Below are 18,681 nucleotides of genomic sequence, written 5' to 3'. Positions count from 1 at the left end.
CAATTAAAAATCTGGCTTGATTCACTGGCATTCTGAACAAACTTAACTGGACATCCATTGTTTTGTTAAATGTCTTGCATTTGCCTGTTGAAGATTTCAAAATGAGGGCAATCCTTGTTACCTCTTTCACCCACCTAGTGTTGAAGTCATCCGTTTGGGCCAAAGCTATTTCATCAACTGGGACTTGCAAATGTATTATCCAGAGAAGGATACAGCTGCTAAGGCCAGAACAACCACACTGAATGAACAGCTTGGACAGATCCATTATATCTTCTCAGACAAGACGGGAACGCTGACGCAGAACATCATGACATTCAAGAAGTGTTGCATAAATGGACAAACCTACGGTAAGCCTCGTTTCACTGGCATTGCCCAAAGAACGTTGCTTCAAGTGTACAGAAGAAAAACTATCAGTATCAGAATTTAATAAGAAAACCTCCAGTGCTACTTTAAAGAGTAACACATTTATTCCAGCATAAACATCTATGGATTACAGTCTAGAATAAATGTGTCATTGAGCATTGTTTGGATAATTGGGTAGGAAAAGCCAACAACTTCTAGTATGGCCCTGCAGGCTGGAACATGCCAGGAGCTGTATGTCCTTCTATAGCTTAGTACAGTTATTCCTGGAGGACCCAATCTGAGATGGATTAAAGGAAATGACAGCCTCCGATTTGAAAGACCTGAGCAGGGCTGTCATGAGCAGAACCTTTGGAGAGCTTTCATTCATATGGTTGCCATAAGTCAAAAATGACTTGATGGCAACTAACAACAACAAATATCCATAGCACTCTTAGTCTTTAAGATGCCACAGAAGTCTGGGATAGTTTGCTGCTATAGACTAACATGGCTTCCCTCTCAAGGTTATTAGTGTAATTCACTTACAATATTCACCACCTCAGAAGATAGAGTGGTGATATAAATTTAGGTGGCTTTAAGAAACGATGAGTCAAATTTCGTGGGCTGATATTCAGTGCAACATAGCGCATTTGCTCCCTCTGCAGGAAGTTTAGCTCTTTTGAATCCCAGATGCTGGGAAGACACAACACTGCTTAGGACAGGTCTACCCAGAGGGTACCTTCTCCCAAATACGCCTGCCAAAGAGAACCCTTGGAGGCTCTTCTCTGGGTGCCACCACTAGGGATGTGCATAGAATCTGCTTGGGATAGGAAGTCCATCAGATTCCCTGGTTTTGGATTCTCCAACTCTGCTGCAGAGGACTGTGGCTGTGAGTCCAATTTCCTGGCAAATGCTCCACATTGATCACAAAATGCTCCCCAGGAACTGAGCCTCGATGTGTATAATGGTATCACACATGCCTACGGTGCAAATGGAGTCGTTCTTCTGCACATGTGACATTGCCCAAGTGCACAAACAGGTGAATCAGTCGCGTTTGCGAATGCTTCTGTGCTCGGCTCACCTCCTTAGTGAGGGATGAGTGCTGGAAGAAGTCCGATGGGCAAACATGGGCCAAATTCCAGGGAGGCTGGACCCATCCCTAGCCACCACCCACCGTGGCCAGCAGGGGTGCTGTGTCTGTACAGTGCCCTTTCCATACAGATCTGTCTGATGTCTTCCCTGTGCACATTCTGATGCCAAGTTACAAGCTTTTAGCATTTGATTTTTAGTCTGTTGCTCAGAGCATTAACTTTACTGCTGGCTCTTTAAGAGCTCTTTCTGTTAGATGTTATATAAATGCAATAATATTTTCAAGGTTTAAATAGTTTGATGTTTTAGTGTGATATTTATTGTTTTAGTTTTCTTTTATCGCTTGGGTTTGCTTGCTAGTTGAGTTCTCTCTCTCTCTCTCTCTCTCTCTCTCTCTCTCTCTGTGCGTGTGTGTAAATAAATACAGTTCATATTGGGATTCATTTTGTCTTTTCAGGAGAAAGCAGAGATAAAGCAGGACAAGAACATTATCGTCCTGAGGTAAGTGATTTTGAGTAGCAAATGTTTTATGTGGAAAAGGGTGGAGTTCAAGATGTCAGTCGCTTTCCCTTCTACAGTCTCTCCCTCAACAGCTCTAAAGATTGAATACATGCTATATCCCACGTGGCCAACCCATGGGACAGGTGCCACAAGGCATAGGCAGTCAGAACACCTGGCTGGTATATGGAGGATCAGTGAGCCTGACTGTAGCAGTGAGGATGTGAGGATTTCTGTAATCTAGAGGGCTAAGCGGCCTGTTGGGATTCAAGGAATCCATACAATATTTACTTAGCCAGATTTGATGAGCTTGCTGCAGTTGACTGAAGAGGACAGGTGCCCAAATATAGGATTGTAGGGCAAAATGGGGTCTCCACTGGCTTCTTCGCTGTTGACCTTTCCTAGTTCAGTAGACCATGTGCAAGAACTTCCTGTGTCCTACTTTGTACTTTGAACCAGCTGCAAATCCTCAAAAGTATCAACCTGAAGCTAACATCCATTTTCTCTTCTATGCTTACACAGCAAGTTGACTTCAGCTGGAATATGTATGCAGACGGGAAGCTCACCTTTTTTGATCATTATCTGATTGAGCAAATTAAGTCCAGGAAGGAACCTGAAATCCAGCAGTTCTTCTTCCTGCTTGCAATTTGCCACACGGTGATGGTGGATGCTAGTGAAGGTAAGTGCCATGCTATCTGTAGGAAGTCCTTACCTAATGTACCCTCAGCAAAGCCTGAGACACTCGGAAATGCAACATTTATTAAAAGGTCTTGTTTAGGTCACAAAACTGCACATCTACACAGCCGTACCTGTGCTTTCGTGCTTCAGATGTTACCAACAAATTGCAAACTGTTGGCAGATAAATGTGCCAAGCATATTTCCCAAACTCTTTTTAGCTATATGTGTGTATTCCAGTGACCCCAAGGATAATTCTTCAACCCACAAACACTGGCCCAGTTAGACAATCATATTTTGACTGCATAAGCTGACCTATTCACAAGGCACAAAGGCTGTTGCAGTGGGGCAGAAGAGGATGCTGCCTGAGCAGAGCCTGGGGCTGAATCCCTGGCAAGTGCCCAGCAGCAGCTGGCTGTACCTGCCTGGAACTTGGACTCAGAGTCCCTGCAAACAGACTGGAGACTGATCAGGCGAGTCCAGGGAATTCCTTGCATATCACTAGTTTCCTTTCATATCTAACACAGAAAACTGGGGTTACCAATTCAGAACAAGCCAGGATCTTAAACCAACATCATGCCATGGTTTAAGATGCTGGCCTGTTTCAAATCTGGTAACCCTAGTTTCCTGACTTGCACATAATGGGAAATTATGACTAATATAGGCCAAGACTTGACTAATACAGGCCATGACCAATAAGCCAAGACTTCCTGGCTTATTGCAGCATGGCAGGTGTGGAGAAAGGCTCCTTTCAGATGGAACTGTGCATGATTTTGCTTATTCCAAAATGTGGCCATGCTGCCCTGTTGCATTTTGGGGGCCCACCTGCTCATTTTGCTGAGTGTGGCCTTGGTCTTCTGTTCTACTTCCTCTGATCTGAAAACAACCTTTCCAAAGTATCTCTTCCTCACTAAAAGGGAATGAATTGGGACACCATCCTCCAAGCTTACCTGGAAGCAGTCCTGTGGCAGACAAACATGCGAAGGGGTATAAAGATCTGGAGTGTGTAATGTTCATGTGTGAGTTTTTTCTGCTTTGTTTTTCACAATCTAGGAGAACTCGGTTATCAGGCGGCCTCCCCTGACGAAGGAGCCTTGGTAACCGCTGCCAGGAACTTTGGTTTTGTTTTCCTTTCACGGACACAAAATACTATTACCATCAGTGAAATGGGAGTCATAACAACGTACGAAGTTCTTGCCATTTTGGACTTCAACAGCGACAGAAAACGGATGTCTGTTATCGGTAAGTCAACTGCTTTTGCTTATAGGTCTTATTTTCTAGAAGTTCTTGGGTAGAAGATTTGGTTGTTTAAAGAGGATCAGTACCCCAGTTGTGTGCTTTTCCTTCCTTATATTTTAAAATAGCTGTCATCAACATAACAAAAGAATTAAAGATATATACTCATGGAAAGAGTTTTTTCATTCCAGCGTGACAGTGCGTTAGTCCATCACATTTGTTTTAACATTCGTGCCCTTTAGACTCTGCATATAAGTCTCCTGCATGTTCTGTCCATGAGTGAAAGAGGGATCGGGACCATGGCAGCAGGCAGCATTAGTGGCACATTTTGAAGTGTAGACACTCATCCTGACAATCTTCACAGACATGCCCACAAGGGGAGTCCAAAGTGTTAGAATCACCAACCTTCTGCCACCTCTTGAGGCATTTCTCTTCCATTTACTTGCACCCTCAAGAATATCAGGGCAGCTCTGGCTCTGTGAAGTTCCCGCTCCCCTTCATGTGGATACTGTTAGCCTCCAGTAAGCACCCTTTTTATTGTCTTAAAAAGCAACATGTTCACATTCTTCCAGCATCCAGTCAAAGACTAAAGCCAAAGTGTTCTTTTTCCCACAGTTTCCAACACGACTCCTCCTTTCACCTTTAGAAACATAGAAACAGAGAGAGTCAGAAGGGGTCTCCTGGGCCATCTAGTCTGACCCCCAGCTCCAGCCAGCTCCGCTCACGGCATGCCCACCATGTGCATGTCTAGCCTCTCCTTGAACACCCTCACCGATGGGGCTTCAACCACCTCCCGTGGAAGCCCATTCCACACCCTCGGGGCCCTAACTGTCAGGAAGTCCTTCCTGGCATCCAAGCCGAACCTTTCCCACCATCGTAACTGCCTCTCTGTCTCCTCCCACACCCACAGAGCAATCCCAGCTCCATGTCCATAGAGTAACCTTGTCAGTTTAGGTGTCATCTGGACTTCCATGAAACGACAGATCCCCATTTTGCCGTGTAGGATTCTCTTCGTGGTCACGCTCCAGAGAGAGTCCAAAAATGCAGGCAACTGTATTGTTCCCACCAGAAAACCAGTTCTAGCCATTTTCTTTCTATCAGGAGCAGGATGAGTCTGTAGAGCTACGGTGTCTGCACTGGCTCTTTAAGACCCTTTTAAAGGGAGAACATGGGAGTGGTTCATACAGAGCTGAAAGGGGAGTGCTAAAACAGCAAGAGCAACAAGCAAATTAAGAATCTTTCTGTGTCTAACCTGTTCGTTTGGCTTTTTGTAGTTAGAGACCCAAATGGAGCCATCAGGCTGTACTGTAAAGGGGCGGATACCGTGATTTTTGAACGACTTCATCCAGAGAATCCTAAAAAGCAGGATACAGAAGAAGCACTGGATGTAAGTTGCGTTTTCTTCTGGGTGTCTTATGCTTTGTTTGCAAAGGTGAAATGGTAACTGCAGAACAGCTTTCCCCAATCTGGATGCACTGGACAATGTCTTGGATGATAGCGCCTATTATCCCCAGCCAGCATGGCAAAGTCATAGTCTATCTGTGCTACAAATTCTGTGCAAATGCAGAATGCTAGTTATTATTTTCAGCATTCTTGTCAGGAGTGGGACCAGTAAAAATTGGATTTTTCATATCCGGTGTCACTGTAGCCTCCCCATGGGAATGAAGGGGATGGGCCAGGAGATTTGTGTTACTTCGGCTACAATCCTGTGAGCGTTTTCCTGAGAGTAAGCACACTGGTGCCACTGGAACTTACTTCTCAGTGCGCATGTATGAGATTTAGCTCCTTCAAAGGTTTCTTCCTCCTGTCGTTTTCTCAGTGGTTTTATACTAAAGAGTCTGGACTTAGGGGACTATTGTCCAGTGGCTGGATTAATTTTCATTTGGATGTTTCTACATTCCCTCTGGTTATTCTGAAATGTGTCCAGCATCCACTATTCACACTGAGAAGAATTTCTATCAGTACCATTCATCAAGGAGAGTGCGGTCCAGTGAGACTCCAAGATGTTCTTCTCCCTCTCCTTGCTAGGTATTTGCAAACGAAACCCTTAGAACACTCTGCCTTTCCTACAAGGACATTAGCAATGAGGAGTATGAAGCATGGAATAAAAAATTCATGGCAGCTAGTGTTGCTTCCAGGAACCGTGAGGAAGCTCTGGATAAAGTATATGAAGAAATTGAACAGAATCTAATTGTAAGTACAGTGGGGAGTTGGTGGGGAGCTTTTATTGTCAGAATCTGTATTTTCACCTTGTAGTGTCCCCTGCATGGGGATGAGCCTTTGTCTTTCCCTTTCGCCCCCTGTATGGCTGGGCATTTTCCATGGGCAGCTACATGCATCTTCTGCTAATAAACATTGTTTCTCACTATTTCAACCGAACTGCAGTAAATGCCATAATGATGGATTTACCTGTACATGCGAACTATCCCAAAGAACAGAAGAGCATTTACTCCTTCCTGGGCCACCATCAGCACTATTAAAAGGACAATTTAACAAGACCCCAGTCAATGAATGGATATGGTTCTGCTGAGCTGGATCAGTAGAAACAGTGGCACCACGGTCTCTCATATTGCAGTTGTTCTAGGTAACACAGAGAGAAATTAAGTCCTTCATAACAGATCTCTGTGGAAACAGTTCTTCCACTCTGGTATCTATTTGTTTAAGGGATGTATTCTCTTCTGTTACTGGAAATGTTGTCATAAATGTTTTTATGACGGTAGTGCAGATGCGGGAAAAATGGGGTCACCCTCTTGAATGAAAATATTGTACTTGCTTTAATTGTGTTTTAAGATTTCTACTGTTACTTTGTCTGTTTATTAATCTTCCTGGTCTGTGACTGTAAATAAAAACTAACAGCATGCATGCAACCTGAGATGAACAGGCATTTCTATTGCAAACTGGATTAATCTCCTCCAGAATATACCTTGGTTTAAAGAGTTGTAATTTTCAAAGTATCCCTAAGCAGCACTTAGGGCTGAGCAAGGGCTGCAGGTCAGAAGGAAAGAGGTGAAGCCTGGATGCTCCTCCAGTTTTCAGCAAGGGTTGCAGCTCTAACGGTCCAAAGGTCCAAGTAATCACACTGGTGGGTGGAAGAAGGAAGCCTGATTTAAGTATTAGGGTAGCCTTCCCCAAGCTCAGGCCGCTGCGCCTCAGAAGAGTTTGACTTCAGCTCCCGTCAGTGGCAAATGGGCCTGCTGGCTGGGAAAGATGCGAGTCCGACCGCGAGTCGGAGTGGTGCAGTGGGCAAGAGTGCAGGACTGGGTGATCTGGGCTCTGGTCCCCACGCAGCCGTGGAGCTCCTGAAGGACCTTGGGCCTGTCACAGGCTCCCAGTCCAACCTACCTCACAGGGTTGTTGTGTGGGGATGACTGAGAGTTGGAGGAGAGTTGAGTTCCTTGAAAGGGGGAAAAAAGCCAGGCTCTAAATATAATAAATAAGCTGTCTGGAGAGTGCCAAGCTTTGGTCATCAGACTGTGATTGAAGTGACACGGGTTCAAATCCTCACGCAACCATGAAGCTCAGTGGTCGACCTTATGCCATTTCTTTTTCCTTTACTTCATTGCCAGGATAAGATAAGGGAATAAGCAAACACTTGACTTAACTTCTTGACCCTAATGTCTTGACCCTAATCCTTGACTTCTTGAAGGAAAGTCAGGATGAAAATAGTATTATTGGTGTATTATTTGTTCTGTCAGTCAGCCCTGCCTGTCTGGTGCTGTTTTCTCTCACAGGGCCTCATGACGGGCCAGTTTTAGTAACCGGTAGTTGCAATGGATTGTGTAAGGCGATACCGTTGTAGTCATTTTATCACATTAAACAGGCTTGTTATTTTAATCATCTGCAGCTTTTGGGTGCCACCGCAATCGAAGACAAATTACAGGATGGAGTTCCAGAAACAATATCCAAGCTGGCAAAGGCAGATATTAAAATTTGGGTGTTGACAGGGGACAAAAAAGGTAATGCATATAAATAGCAGCTTCATATTTACCTGAACAGAGAGACAGAGAGAGGCGGGGAGGGAGGGAGAACATTTTCCCTAAGGGGTTTTCTTATTCTTTGTTCACTGAAATTTGTCCAAGCATGATGGTTGCATGCTTCTATTTATCTGACAAAAGAGGAAGCAAACTTACAAGGCATTTTCTCCTTCTATAGAAACGGCTGAAAATATTGGCTTTTCTTGTGACCTCCTAACAGAAGAAACTACTATCTGCTATGGGGAAGACATCAGGTAAAAAAAAGAGCATGCTTTTGTGGTGAAAAAACTCTTGCTGCTTTTCTTGTGCTTTTTTTTTTTTTTTTTTTTTTGCATTCTTTCCACTACCTTTTTGTAACCGGCTGAAATGAATGAGCAGAGCCAGCTGGAGCCATGGGTCAGACTAGATGGCCTGGGAGGCCCCTTTTGATTCACTATGTTTCTATGTTCATAAGAAAATTGCCTTGTAGAATGCGGTGCAAGCTAGAATGCGGTACGCTGGCACAGAGGTTGCGAGCATCCTGTGCCAATCACCTTAATTTCATGTGGCCCTCAACCCAATTTCAAAAGTCCTTTGCACATGAACAGTCGAGACCACTGGCGCAAGCTCTCATTCCTTTCTTCAGCAGCCCACTGGCTGGGAAAGGAGAGGAAGGGAAAGAGAAAAGGGAGTGGAAGAAAGAGAAAGGGGGTGAAAAGGGAAAGGAGGTGGACCATTCCAGAGCTGGCTTTGGTGCCACCAGTAGCTGAAATGTAGCTCCTAACACATTACCCATGGGAGAATGTAGCCCCCAACAGAAAAAAGGTGGGCCCTCCGTGAGCTAAAGTGCAGGACTTGTGGAAAGAGATGACAAGATGTACATGTATGGTGATGATGCTCATGGGGTGATGCTGAGCCGGTCACATCTCTTGGTGTAATCTACCACGCAGCATTGTTGTGAAGATAAAATAGAGGTGATGCTTCTGTGTACCCTCTCTGAGTTATTTGGAGTAAAGGTGGGATATAAATGTCATACGGATATGTATGAATGAAAGAATGAATCTGAGAAACAAGACCTGATGTTGTTGATGGCAGTCCTATGCTCTAAAAGGAAGGCTTCAAAAGTACCGAAGCCACTAATATTGATAGCTGCCAATCTGTGAAATAGTGGTGGGAAACCCTGACTGGTAAATGTACTGCAAGTCCAGCAGAAGATACGAAGTGGTGTTCTTTTGGCAGTGCGAAGGCAGCCCTCTGAGCCTAGAAGCGATTCTGTTCCCTCAGCTGCTTTCTTTCTTGGGTTGTTGCAAATAAGCATCTGGTAGTACCACAGGCAGGGAAAGCAGCAGGTCTGTTGTAGAGTGGGAAAGACCGGTGGAAGGACTGGTCACTACTCTGCAGAAGAGAAGCTGTAGACCCCTGCTTGCAACAACTGGAAATCCTTGTGTGGGCAGACTGAAATCTTTTTGTGATAAAAATCAAGGGATTACACAACTGGGGACAGAAAGATTTTGTGGAGTCATACAGTTGGAAGGAGCCTAGCAGGCCATCGGGTCCAAATGCCTGCTCAGTGCAGGATTCAAGTCACCCATCCAGATTTCAGCCAGGTACATCCCTGCTTAGCTTCCAAGATGAGGCAGGATCAGGCACTTCAGGCTATAAGTACTCTGCTGCTTGCATAGCCATCTGGGCTTCTAGATAAATGCAGACTTTGCCCAAAAGCCACTGAGACCAGTTTGAAGTTGGATTCTTCAAAGCATGTCTTCTATTGCAGGTGGCTTTCCTGTTAAATCTTTGTGGTTAATAGTTTTCATAGAAACCGTCGTCATTTCATAACTCGATTGTTAAGTTTTATGTGATGGATTATTGGTTTTTTTTCTCTGCCTTCCCCCACCTCTTCAGTGCTCTTCTGCAAACAAGAATGGAAAACCAGAAGAACAGGAACGGACCTAATGCAAATTCTCAAACAGCCAATGAGCCCTTTTTTCAGCCAGATAGAAACCGCGCCTTAATCATCACTGGTTCTTGGCTGGTAAGTGCTGAGCAGCGGCCCTGCGGCTTGTCAGAGAACTGCCTGCAAGAAATGGTGGCAGGTAGATGCAGTCTAAGAATGCATCAGACTAAGGTAGATCAGCATCTGGTCCTCACAAATGGCATCATGCCTACTTGTTTTGTCACTAAATTGGACAGCAGACAATAAAATGCAAATGAAATAACCAAGTGATAATTAAAACATTAAAACGCATCAATTAAAATGCATCCAATAAATCATGTCAGTAAATGAAAGTGCCACCCAACAGATGAACACCTACTTCTGTAGCAAATCCGTGTATGGCGAGGGACCCCACTGGGTGGGAATGGAGGCAAAAGGAAAGAGAAAAGGGAAAAAGCTTGTCTGAATAGCAATGTCTTTGCCTGCTCCTGGAAGGACAACGGTGATGGGGTCTCCCTAGCTTCCTTTAGCAGGGAATTCCAAAGTCTAAGGTCAGCCACCCGGAAGGCCCTTTCTCAAGACCCACCACCTGTGACTCTGAGGGAGGTGGGCCCGAGAGAAGGGCCTCCTCTGAGGTTCTGAACACCTGGGCAGGTGCCTACCAGAGAGCATGGTGTTGCAAACAGCCTGGTCCCAAGCCATGTGAGGCTTTACAGTTCATAACCAGCTGTTAGGTTCTGCTGTGCCAGGTCGCTGTAGCCATTTGCACTGCAGAGAGGGGGATAAAGGAGCCATCTCGGGTCGCTCAACAAGACTGCACTCTTGCAGTCTTTATTTCTGGCTTAATCCATGAAAGAAAAGTCTAATTCAGCCAGACACTACCCTATTTCACTAGATGAGAGAGAAAAGGCGGAATGCCACAACTGCTTAATAAACAAACCCATGCAGTTCCCCACAGACTCCTCTGTGCGGGCCCTGGCTTTGCCCCTTAGATGGCAGAGCCTTCTGGCCGGGGGAGCACAATCCACATCAACCCAACCCAACCGTGCCTTGTCTCAAAAGAGACCCAGATCAAGAATGTCTGGGAAGGATCGTTCCCCTCTAGCACCCTTTCCATTGACCTCATTTTCCCCTTCTGGTGACACACCTTGTCATGCTCTCACCACGTTTTGGAGGAAATGTTAACCTTAACATCCCAGATACGCTTGCTGCTGCCTTCAGCTCCACCGTGGGCTTTTCTGCCACTGGCCAAGCCCAAAGCTGGCTATACTGTAGGCAGGCGGGGGGTCCATTCTCTTGTGGTTGGTTGCCAGGCTGATCCTTTCTTCCTCAGACTGGGGCTGAGTGCCGGCAGCCGCACTGCACTAGCAATTAGAGTTGTGCCCAGAGACAGACTAGTGGCCATGAGACTATTTTGACAATGGAACCCAATCCTTCCTAGCCCGGGGCTCCCTTCTGGACCAGCTGCAGCTTCCAGACACTGGAAAAGTCCAGAATTAGCTTGTAGGGAGATGCAGCAGCTGCTGCAGTTGTTGTTGTTTTTAATGAAACAAGGTTGTGTGCCTTTCGCAGCTGCTTCTGAAATTATGATATTTTCTCTTCCTTGTTTATCTTGCTCAGAGTGATATTTGGGTATTTGTTTAAGCTTGTAAGATCAGATCAATCTTATGCTTGCACCAGCTCTGTCTGCTCTTTCTGGCAGCAAGTTATTCTTTATAGAGGCATTTTATTGAATAAGGTTGCTAATGATTTCATACTATTAAATAATGCATCTGATGATGAGTGAAGTTTCAGGGGGAATGTGAATATCTCTGCAGTTCATTGTGATTGATCCACAGGGGTGTCAACATTTCTTAAGGGGAGTCATTTGCAAGAAAGAATAATTGAGGCTCGTAACCAAATATTCTTAGTTTTACCTGGCATTAAGTCCCACTGAAGTCAATGGGACTTACCTCTGTAAAGGCATGTACAGGATTGCACTTTAAAACATCTGTGGACAACCTTAATCAACAACATTTAGCTTCGTTTGATGTTTTAGGACACGATCCTATGCATGTCCAAGCAGAAAGATGTCCTGAAACTTCCATGGCTAGCTGGGGAATACTGGAGTTGAAGGACTTCTGTTGTCTGGCTGCACAAACATAGGATCATGCCCTTAATGTGTTTGCAAAAAGAAGAGCAGGTCTTAACTTTTCACAGATACTCAGAGTTTATAGAGAATCATCTTTCTTATAGAACGAAATTCTCTTGGAGAAGAAAAAGAAGAAAAAGAAACTCCTGAAACTGAAATTTCCAAAAACGGTAGAAGAAAAGCAGAAGCATATGGAGAGTAAAAGAAGAATAGATTTGAACAAAGAGCAGCAGCAACGGAACTTTGTTGACTTAGCTTGTGAGTGCAGCGCAGTGATCTGCTGCCGAGTGACACCCAAGCAGAAAGCCATGGTGGTTGAGCTGGTGAAGAAATACAAGAAAGCCATAACTTTGGCCATTGGTGATGGTGCTAATGATGTGAATATGATTAAAAGTAAGTTATGTACAGACACTCATATTTTCTTGCTAGTTTAGTGCAAACTGGTCACTTTGCAACAGGGTCATGCAAAGTACCTTCTCTTGAGACCGACGGTTGCACTATTTAGCCCAGTAGTCTTGATTTGGTTTTGCTCTCCAAGTCTGGGTAGAGTCCTTTTGAATCCTGCAAATTGGAAATATTCTAGTTAGAAACTCCATGGTTTGGGCTTGGGATTTTCTGCAGCTTTTCTGTATCATTGCCATAGCCTTGCATTGTTATTCTCACAGAAGATTGTGTAACTTCTAAATTTATGAGCATTCACAGCAGCCCTTCCCAGCAAAGAAAAGGATGAGAGGAGGATGGGAACTGTGGTCCAACAAATCTGGAAGGCTGTGGGTTGGGAAATCTGACTTAAAGGTTTTGCAGTAGAAATGAATTATTTTGTCTGTGGATTCGCCGTTACTAAATACTAAATCTTTTTTTGTATATAGTTTGTAAAATAGCTGTGACATTTCTTCTACTTCCTGGTAGAAAAAAAGAAATGGAATTCTCTGCCCAGCCTTCTATTCATTCCAGGGTTTCTGGCAGTGTGATTCATCTTTAATGCCGTAGCAGGCGTTGTGTATGATGAGAAATATTTTTAAAGGCCTTGAGGCTTGATTAGAGTAGAAACAAAGCACTTTAACAACATTGTGTATAATTCATAAACCAGAGCCATCATAATGCAAATAAACACATGCCCAGGTCTTTAGGAAAGCCAACTTTAACCAGCTCAGAAAATTGATAAGCGAGGTGGCACGGCAACTCACTCTTAAGGGAAAAGAAGTCCAAGAGGGCTGGGAAACCTTGAGAAAGAAGATTCTCCAAGCACAACTAAGAAAAATTCCAACAAGAAAAGAATGTAGAAGACAACAGAAGAAGTCCACATGGCTCCATGAAAAGTTAAGTGACAACCTGAAAGGTAAAAAAGAACATGTACAAGAGGTGGAAGCAGGGCCAGGCCACAAAGGAAGAGTATAAACAAATAGCAAGGAATTGCAGAGATGGCATCAGAAAGGGTAAAGCAGGAATGAACTGAGAATATCAAGGGATGCTAAGAACAACAAGAAAGCCTTCTTCAGGTGCATCCAAAACAAAGGCATGTGGAAGAGAAGGGTGTCCAGCTACTTAAAGTGGGAGGCAGAGTGAAAGCAGACGACAGTGTAAAGGCATAAGTGCTCAATTCCTGCTTTGCTTCAGTCTTCTCCCGCAAGAAAATCTACAACCAAGAGGAACTACACAATGAAAGTAAGAGCTGGCAGCACAAAATTGACAGATAAACAGTTAAGGACTTCCTAGATGGAATAAACATGTTCATATCTCCAGGGCCTGATGAACTCCATCGCAGAGTCATAAAGGAGCTAGCAGAGGAGCTCTCAGAACCACTGACTATTATCTTTGATCAACCTTGGAAAACAGGTGAAGTGCCAGATGACTGGAGAAGGGCAAATGTTGCCCCCATCTTCAAAAGGGGGGAAAAGATGAAGCTGGGAACTATAGACGAGTTAGTTTGACATCAATCCCTGGAAAAATTCTGGAGAAAATTATTAAAAAATCACTCTGCAAACACCTTGAAGAAAATGCAGTGATTAATAAAAGCCAGCATGGATTTATCAAAAACAAATCCTGTCAGACTATTTTAATCTTATTTTTCGACTGAGTTACCTCCCAAATAGAGGAAACAGTGTGGACATAATTTATCCTGACTTTAGCAAAGCTTTTGACATAGTGCTCCACAGCATTCTGATAAGCAAGTTAGCAAAAAGTGGACTAGATAGAAAAACTAATAGGTGGATCCAAAATTGGCTGCTAATTCAGACATGAAGAGTGTTCATCAATGGCACCTTCTCAAATTAGAAGGAGGTGAATAATGAGGTGCTGCAGGGTTCAGTCCTAGGCCCAGTGCTCTTCAACCTCTTCATTAATGTTTTAGATGAGGAAGTACAAGGAAAGATAATCAGATTTGCAGACAATGCAAAACTGGGTGGAATAGCAAACACCCTAGAAAACAGAAGGAAGATCCAGGGTAATCCTGATAAACTTGAATGCTAGGCTGAGAGCAACAGAATGAGATTCAATTGGGACAAGTGCCAAGTCCTCCACCTAGGAAAAAGAAACCAAATGTGCATCAATAGAAGATGGGGAATACGTGGCTCAACAGAACTGAGAAAGAAAAAGACCTTGGAGTTCTTGTGGACAACAAGCTAAATATGATCCAACAGTGCAAAGCAGCCACCAAAAGGGCAAATGCTATTTTGGGATGGATCAACAGAAGTATTACTTCCAAATCACGAGAAGTAGTAGTTCCCCTATACATCTTGCTAGTCAGCCCTCACCTGGAATACAGTGTCTGGTTCTGATCTGATCTAAAAAAGATGCAGATAAATTAGGAAGGGTGCAGTGGGGGGCAACGAAAATGATCCAGGGTTTGGAAACACTGCCCTATGAGGAGAGACTGGGAGATCTGGGCATGTTCAGCCTTGAGAAGAATAGACTGGGGGGGGGCATGATATCCCTCTATAAGTACCTCAAAGGCTGTCACAAAGAGGAAGGTCAAGATCTCTTCTCACTGATACCAGAGTGAAGCACTGTCAGAGCATTATGACGGTGGAACCAGTTTCCTAGAGAGATTGTGGGCTCTTCCACCCTAGAGACATACAAAAAGAAACTGGACAGTCCTCTGAGTGAGATGGTGTAAACTGGTGTCCTGCACAGCAGGGGGTTGAACCCAGTGGCCTTCATGGCCCCTTTCAACTCTACTATTCAAGATTCTGGGATAATAGAATTTCTAGTAGTTACAGTGAGTGGAGTATAGTGTCATTTACTGATCTTTTTCACTATCCCACGACTTCCATGCCTTTTCTTGTTTCAGTTTTCTCTTAACCATCTAATTCCGAATTCTATGTCCCTCCCTTCATTCCCTCTGTCTTTTGAAACAAGAAAACCCTCAATTCTTTCTACTTGATGCATGGAAGCAGGAAAAAGAGTACATTCTTGAAACTTCCTCTTTGCAAAATTTATTTTAAATATGACATTTGACCTGCACCAGTGAAGAACTGATGGAAGACAGGAAGACTACTTGCAGCCCTGCACGACCATTACATACAAATTTATCTTTCTGAAAAATGTACCCAAGGGCTTTGTGGTAATCTTGAACCTCATAGCTTAATTCTTGCACCAGTAAGGCTCTTATGCAGCAAAGTTGTGTCTGGACTCAGCCTGCCCACCAATTATTACACAGTCCTTGTACTATAGATTTTCCTCTGTCTTTCTGTTGCTCCTGAATGTTATTTTAGATTGCACAGTGCACATAAGTGAGATGTCAAGGTAAGAAAACATGAGAGAGACTTCCTCATGCACACAGCATGATGGGTAAAACCATACGAAGCCATCTTAGTTCCTGTTTGTAAATGTTAATCTGTTCCATGGAGTTTCTGCAAAACTGCTTGCTCACAAGGGCATGCTTTTTGTTGCTCTTCTAGCTGCCCATATCGGTGTGGGAATAAGTGGACAAGAAGGGATGCAAGCGGTCATGTCCAGTGACTATTCTTTTGGCCAGTTCAGATACCTCCAAAGGTTGTTGCTTGTCCATGGTCGATGGTCATACATAAGGATGTGCAAGTTCCTTCGGTACTTCTTCTACAAAAACTTTGCATTTACATTAGTTCACTTCTGGTACTCCTTCTTCAACGGCTACTCTGCTCAGGTAAGGAAGAAAAGGCTCCTGAAGTTAGCACAGCTTGCCCATGGCCAAGAACGTCAACACTGACTAATCCTTGCCAAGTGGCTTGCACCGAAAGGCTACAGAATAACGTAGCAGAGAACTTGACTGCTCCGCTTGCTGCCTCGTGATCTCACTAACCTTACGTGGCAATATCTAAGCCTGATTCCCATTCACCTTTTGCTTGTTATTTAATCCCTTCCTGCTGATTTAATTATTTGCTGATTCTATCTTTACAATGAAATGTAACCAGTTTTTCTTTTCAAATTACAGACAGCTTATGAAGATTGGTTTATCACACTCTACAATGTATTATATTCCAGTCTTCCAGTTCTTCTTGTTGGATTGCTTGACCAGGTATATACCAATAAATCACTCAGAGTTGTGCTGGATGCCCTGAGTTTTCTGTTCCTTGGGGACATCCTCTCTGTTCCAAAACTGCTTGCCCACCACTGGCTCCCATGAATTTTTGGTATCAGGCGAAAGCATGGATTACGTATTAGTTCTACACATTGGGGCTGCATCTCTGGACATGTTGATGGGAAGACTTGTTGGGTGGGCCTTTTCAGTTGTGGCATCCTGGCTGCGGAATGCGCTCCCCAAAAAGGCTTTCCTGGCACTTTCCTGTGCTCTTTACAGGGCCTGGTGCAGAATTTTTGACTTCCCTGGGCATTGTGGTCCTTCAGATTTCATTCTTTTAAAACCAGTTCTTGTATTTTTAAACCTCCCACTGCTGGTATTTAGTTCAGTTTGATACGGTAGTTTTAAACATTGGAAACACTTCATACCATGTTTTATCATGTTGCATTTTAATGTTTACATTTTTTGTGAGCCTCCCAGAAAGCTTCAGGTATTGGAAGGTATAAAAATGTAAAGAAGAATTTTTTTGTTATTTGCTAGGAATGCAAGTTAATAATGATTTTTATTTTGTTGGTTAATCTCTGGGGTGTTTTTCTCCATTCTGCCCCGACCAGTGGGAACCCTATTTTAAAATTCATGTGCAAGTTTTTCTCATGGTGTTCTCTGGTCCCATGAGTACTTTGCATGCTCATGTTATAACTGCAGAAGTGATGTGTCCACTTGGTGAGCATTGATTTTCCTTGCCACATGGATAGCTGTGTCTTGATGTAGGTATCTATAGGGAGGAAACTTGCGCATGTAGAGTACTTTGTAGAGCACTTTGCAATTTTGTTTTAAAATGTATTATAATATTCTAAACATTCCTTGAATTAAGGATGTGAGTGACAAGCTGAGCCTGCGGTTTCCTACCTTGTATATATCGGGACAGAAAGACTTGCTTTTTAACTACAAGAAGTTCTTCATAAGCCTCCTGCATGGTGTCATAACATCGCTAGTCATTTTCTTCATACCGTATGGCGCTTACCTGCAAACCATGGGCCAAGATGGAGAAGCACCGTCGGATTATCAGTCATTCGCTGTCACAGCAGCCTCTTCTCTCATAATTACAGTCAATTTCCAGGCAAGTAGAATGATGTTTGGGTGGCGCAGTGGTTTAAACTGCTGTGCTGCTGTGCTGGTTGATCGAAAGGTTGCCGGTTCAAATCTGCACAACGGGGTGAGCACCCATGCTTCGTCCCAGATCCTGCCAACCTTGCAGTTCGAAAGCAGACAAATGCAAGTGGATAAAAAGGTACCACTTCGGTGGGCAGGTAACAGCATTCCGTGCACTTCGGTGTTTAGTCATGCCGGCCACATGACCACGGAGACTGTCTGCGGACAAACGCTGGCTCCCTCGGCTAGGAAATGGAGATGAGCACCGCCCCCTGGAGTCAGGCGTGACTGGACTTAACGTCAAGGGGAAACCTTTACCTTTACCTTAGAATAATGTTCATGATCCCTGTTTGCTGTTCACATTTGAGATGGCTGCCTGGATCATTCACATTCACTGACACCAGGTGGGTTCACATGTCATGCCAGCCTGCCCTGGCGATAAGCTGCAGTGAATGGGTTCTTCTAAAAATAACCCACAGTGTGTCCAACAGATGGTTGCATTCCCGATGGGTAGTCACCCTCCTTACCCCTGCCAGCTGGCATGTGAGGGACTTTGCAGCTCAGAGCATTCTTCCTCCTGAAATGGGGAGCTATTCTTGTTCATCATGGCTTTTTCTGCCTCCTCTCACCATTTTTTTCTCTTTTGGGATCACGTTTTAGAAGCTCCATTTTAACAGCTACTGACAGTCCCTCCAAAGTGCCCAAGTGGCACAATGGAAAGGGCTGATTGTGGCTTGTTATGACTTTTTAAAACAAAAAAAATATGCCCCCGTGGGATTTATTAATTTATTTGAAACTTTTTAGCCAGATTTGTACACTTTCACAAGTGCAAGCATAAATATTTCTGTGGGTGCAAAAATGGGAAGTCTCACTTGGCTGATGTCTTGGAGGATAGAGGGTATCAAAATGCAGCCATGAATATTGGTCCAGGGAGGTGCTCTGTGTGTGTGTGTGTGCATGTACACACACACACACACACACATGTACACACACACACACTTTGCTTTGACTGCTCTGGAAAAAATGACCTGTCATTCCAAAGCAAAGGCATGACTGATCTTTCCTTGTGAAAATGATGGAAAGTGCTCCGCTTACACTGTGATGTTCATGAGTTTTATGTTCTCCCAGTGCCCCCAACTTTTCAAATTCCCAAGGCTCTAGCTGCTCAGGAAGGTGG

At 44.0% G+C, this 18,681-nt stretch overlaps 1 protein-coding gene across 1 annotated transcript in view; it reads left to right on the top strand.

Annotated features, from left to right (window-relative positions):
* Positions 1-18,681, top strand: part of ATP8B1 (ATPase phospholipid transporting 8B1) — a 73,297-nt gene that overhangs the window by 49,188 nt on the left and 5,428 nt on the right. The window contains exons 13-25 of the mRNA XM_044431531.1: positions 139-347; positions 1,886-1,929; positions 2,449-2,605; positions 3,655-3,843; positions 5,112-5,224; positions 5,866-6,030; positions 7,682-7,793; positions 7,990-8,065; positions 9,693-9,822; positions 11,959-12,247; positions 15,754-15,977; positions 16,266-16,349; positions 17,227-17,472. Coding sequence (XP_044287466.1) covers positions 139-347; positions 1,886-1,929; positions 2,449-2,605; positions 3,655-3,843; positions 5,112-5,224; positions 5,866-6,030; positions 7,682-7,793; positions 7,990-8,065; positions 9,693-9,822; positions 11,959-12,247; positions 15,754-15,977; positions 16,266-16,349; positions 17,227-17,472 — 2,038 coding nt within the window. The remainder of the gene's footprint in view (positions 1-138; positions 348-1,885; positions 1,930-2,448; positions 2,606-3,654; positions 3,844-5,111; positions 5,225-5,865; positions 6,031-7,681; positions 7,794-7,989; positions 8,066-9,692; positions 9,823-11,958; positions 12,248-15,753; positions 15,978-16,265; positions 16,350-17,226; positions 17,473-18,681) is intronic.

The sequence above is a fragment of the Varanus komodoensis genome, unplaced genomic scaffold (assembly GCF_004798865.1).
Source record: "Varanus komodoensis strain SLA01 unplaced genomic scaffold, ASM479886v1 scaffold22, whole genome shotgun sequence".
In the NCBI taxonomy this organism is placed as follows: Eukaryota; Metazoa; Chordata; class Lepidosauria; order Squamata; family Varanidae; genus Varanus; species Varanus komodoensis.
Note: the sequence above shows the minus strand (reverse complement) of the source record. Positions and strands in the feature narration are given on the sequence as shown.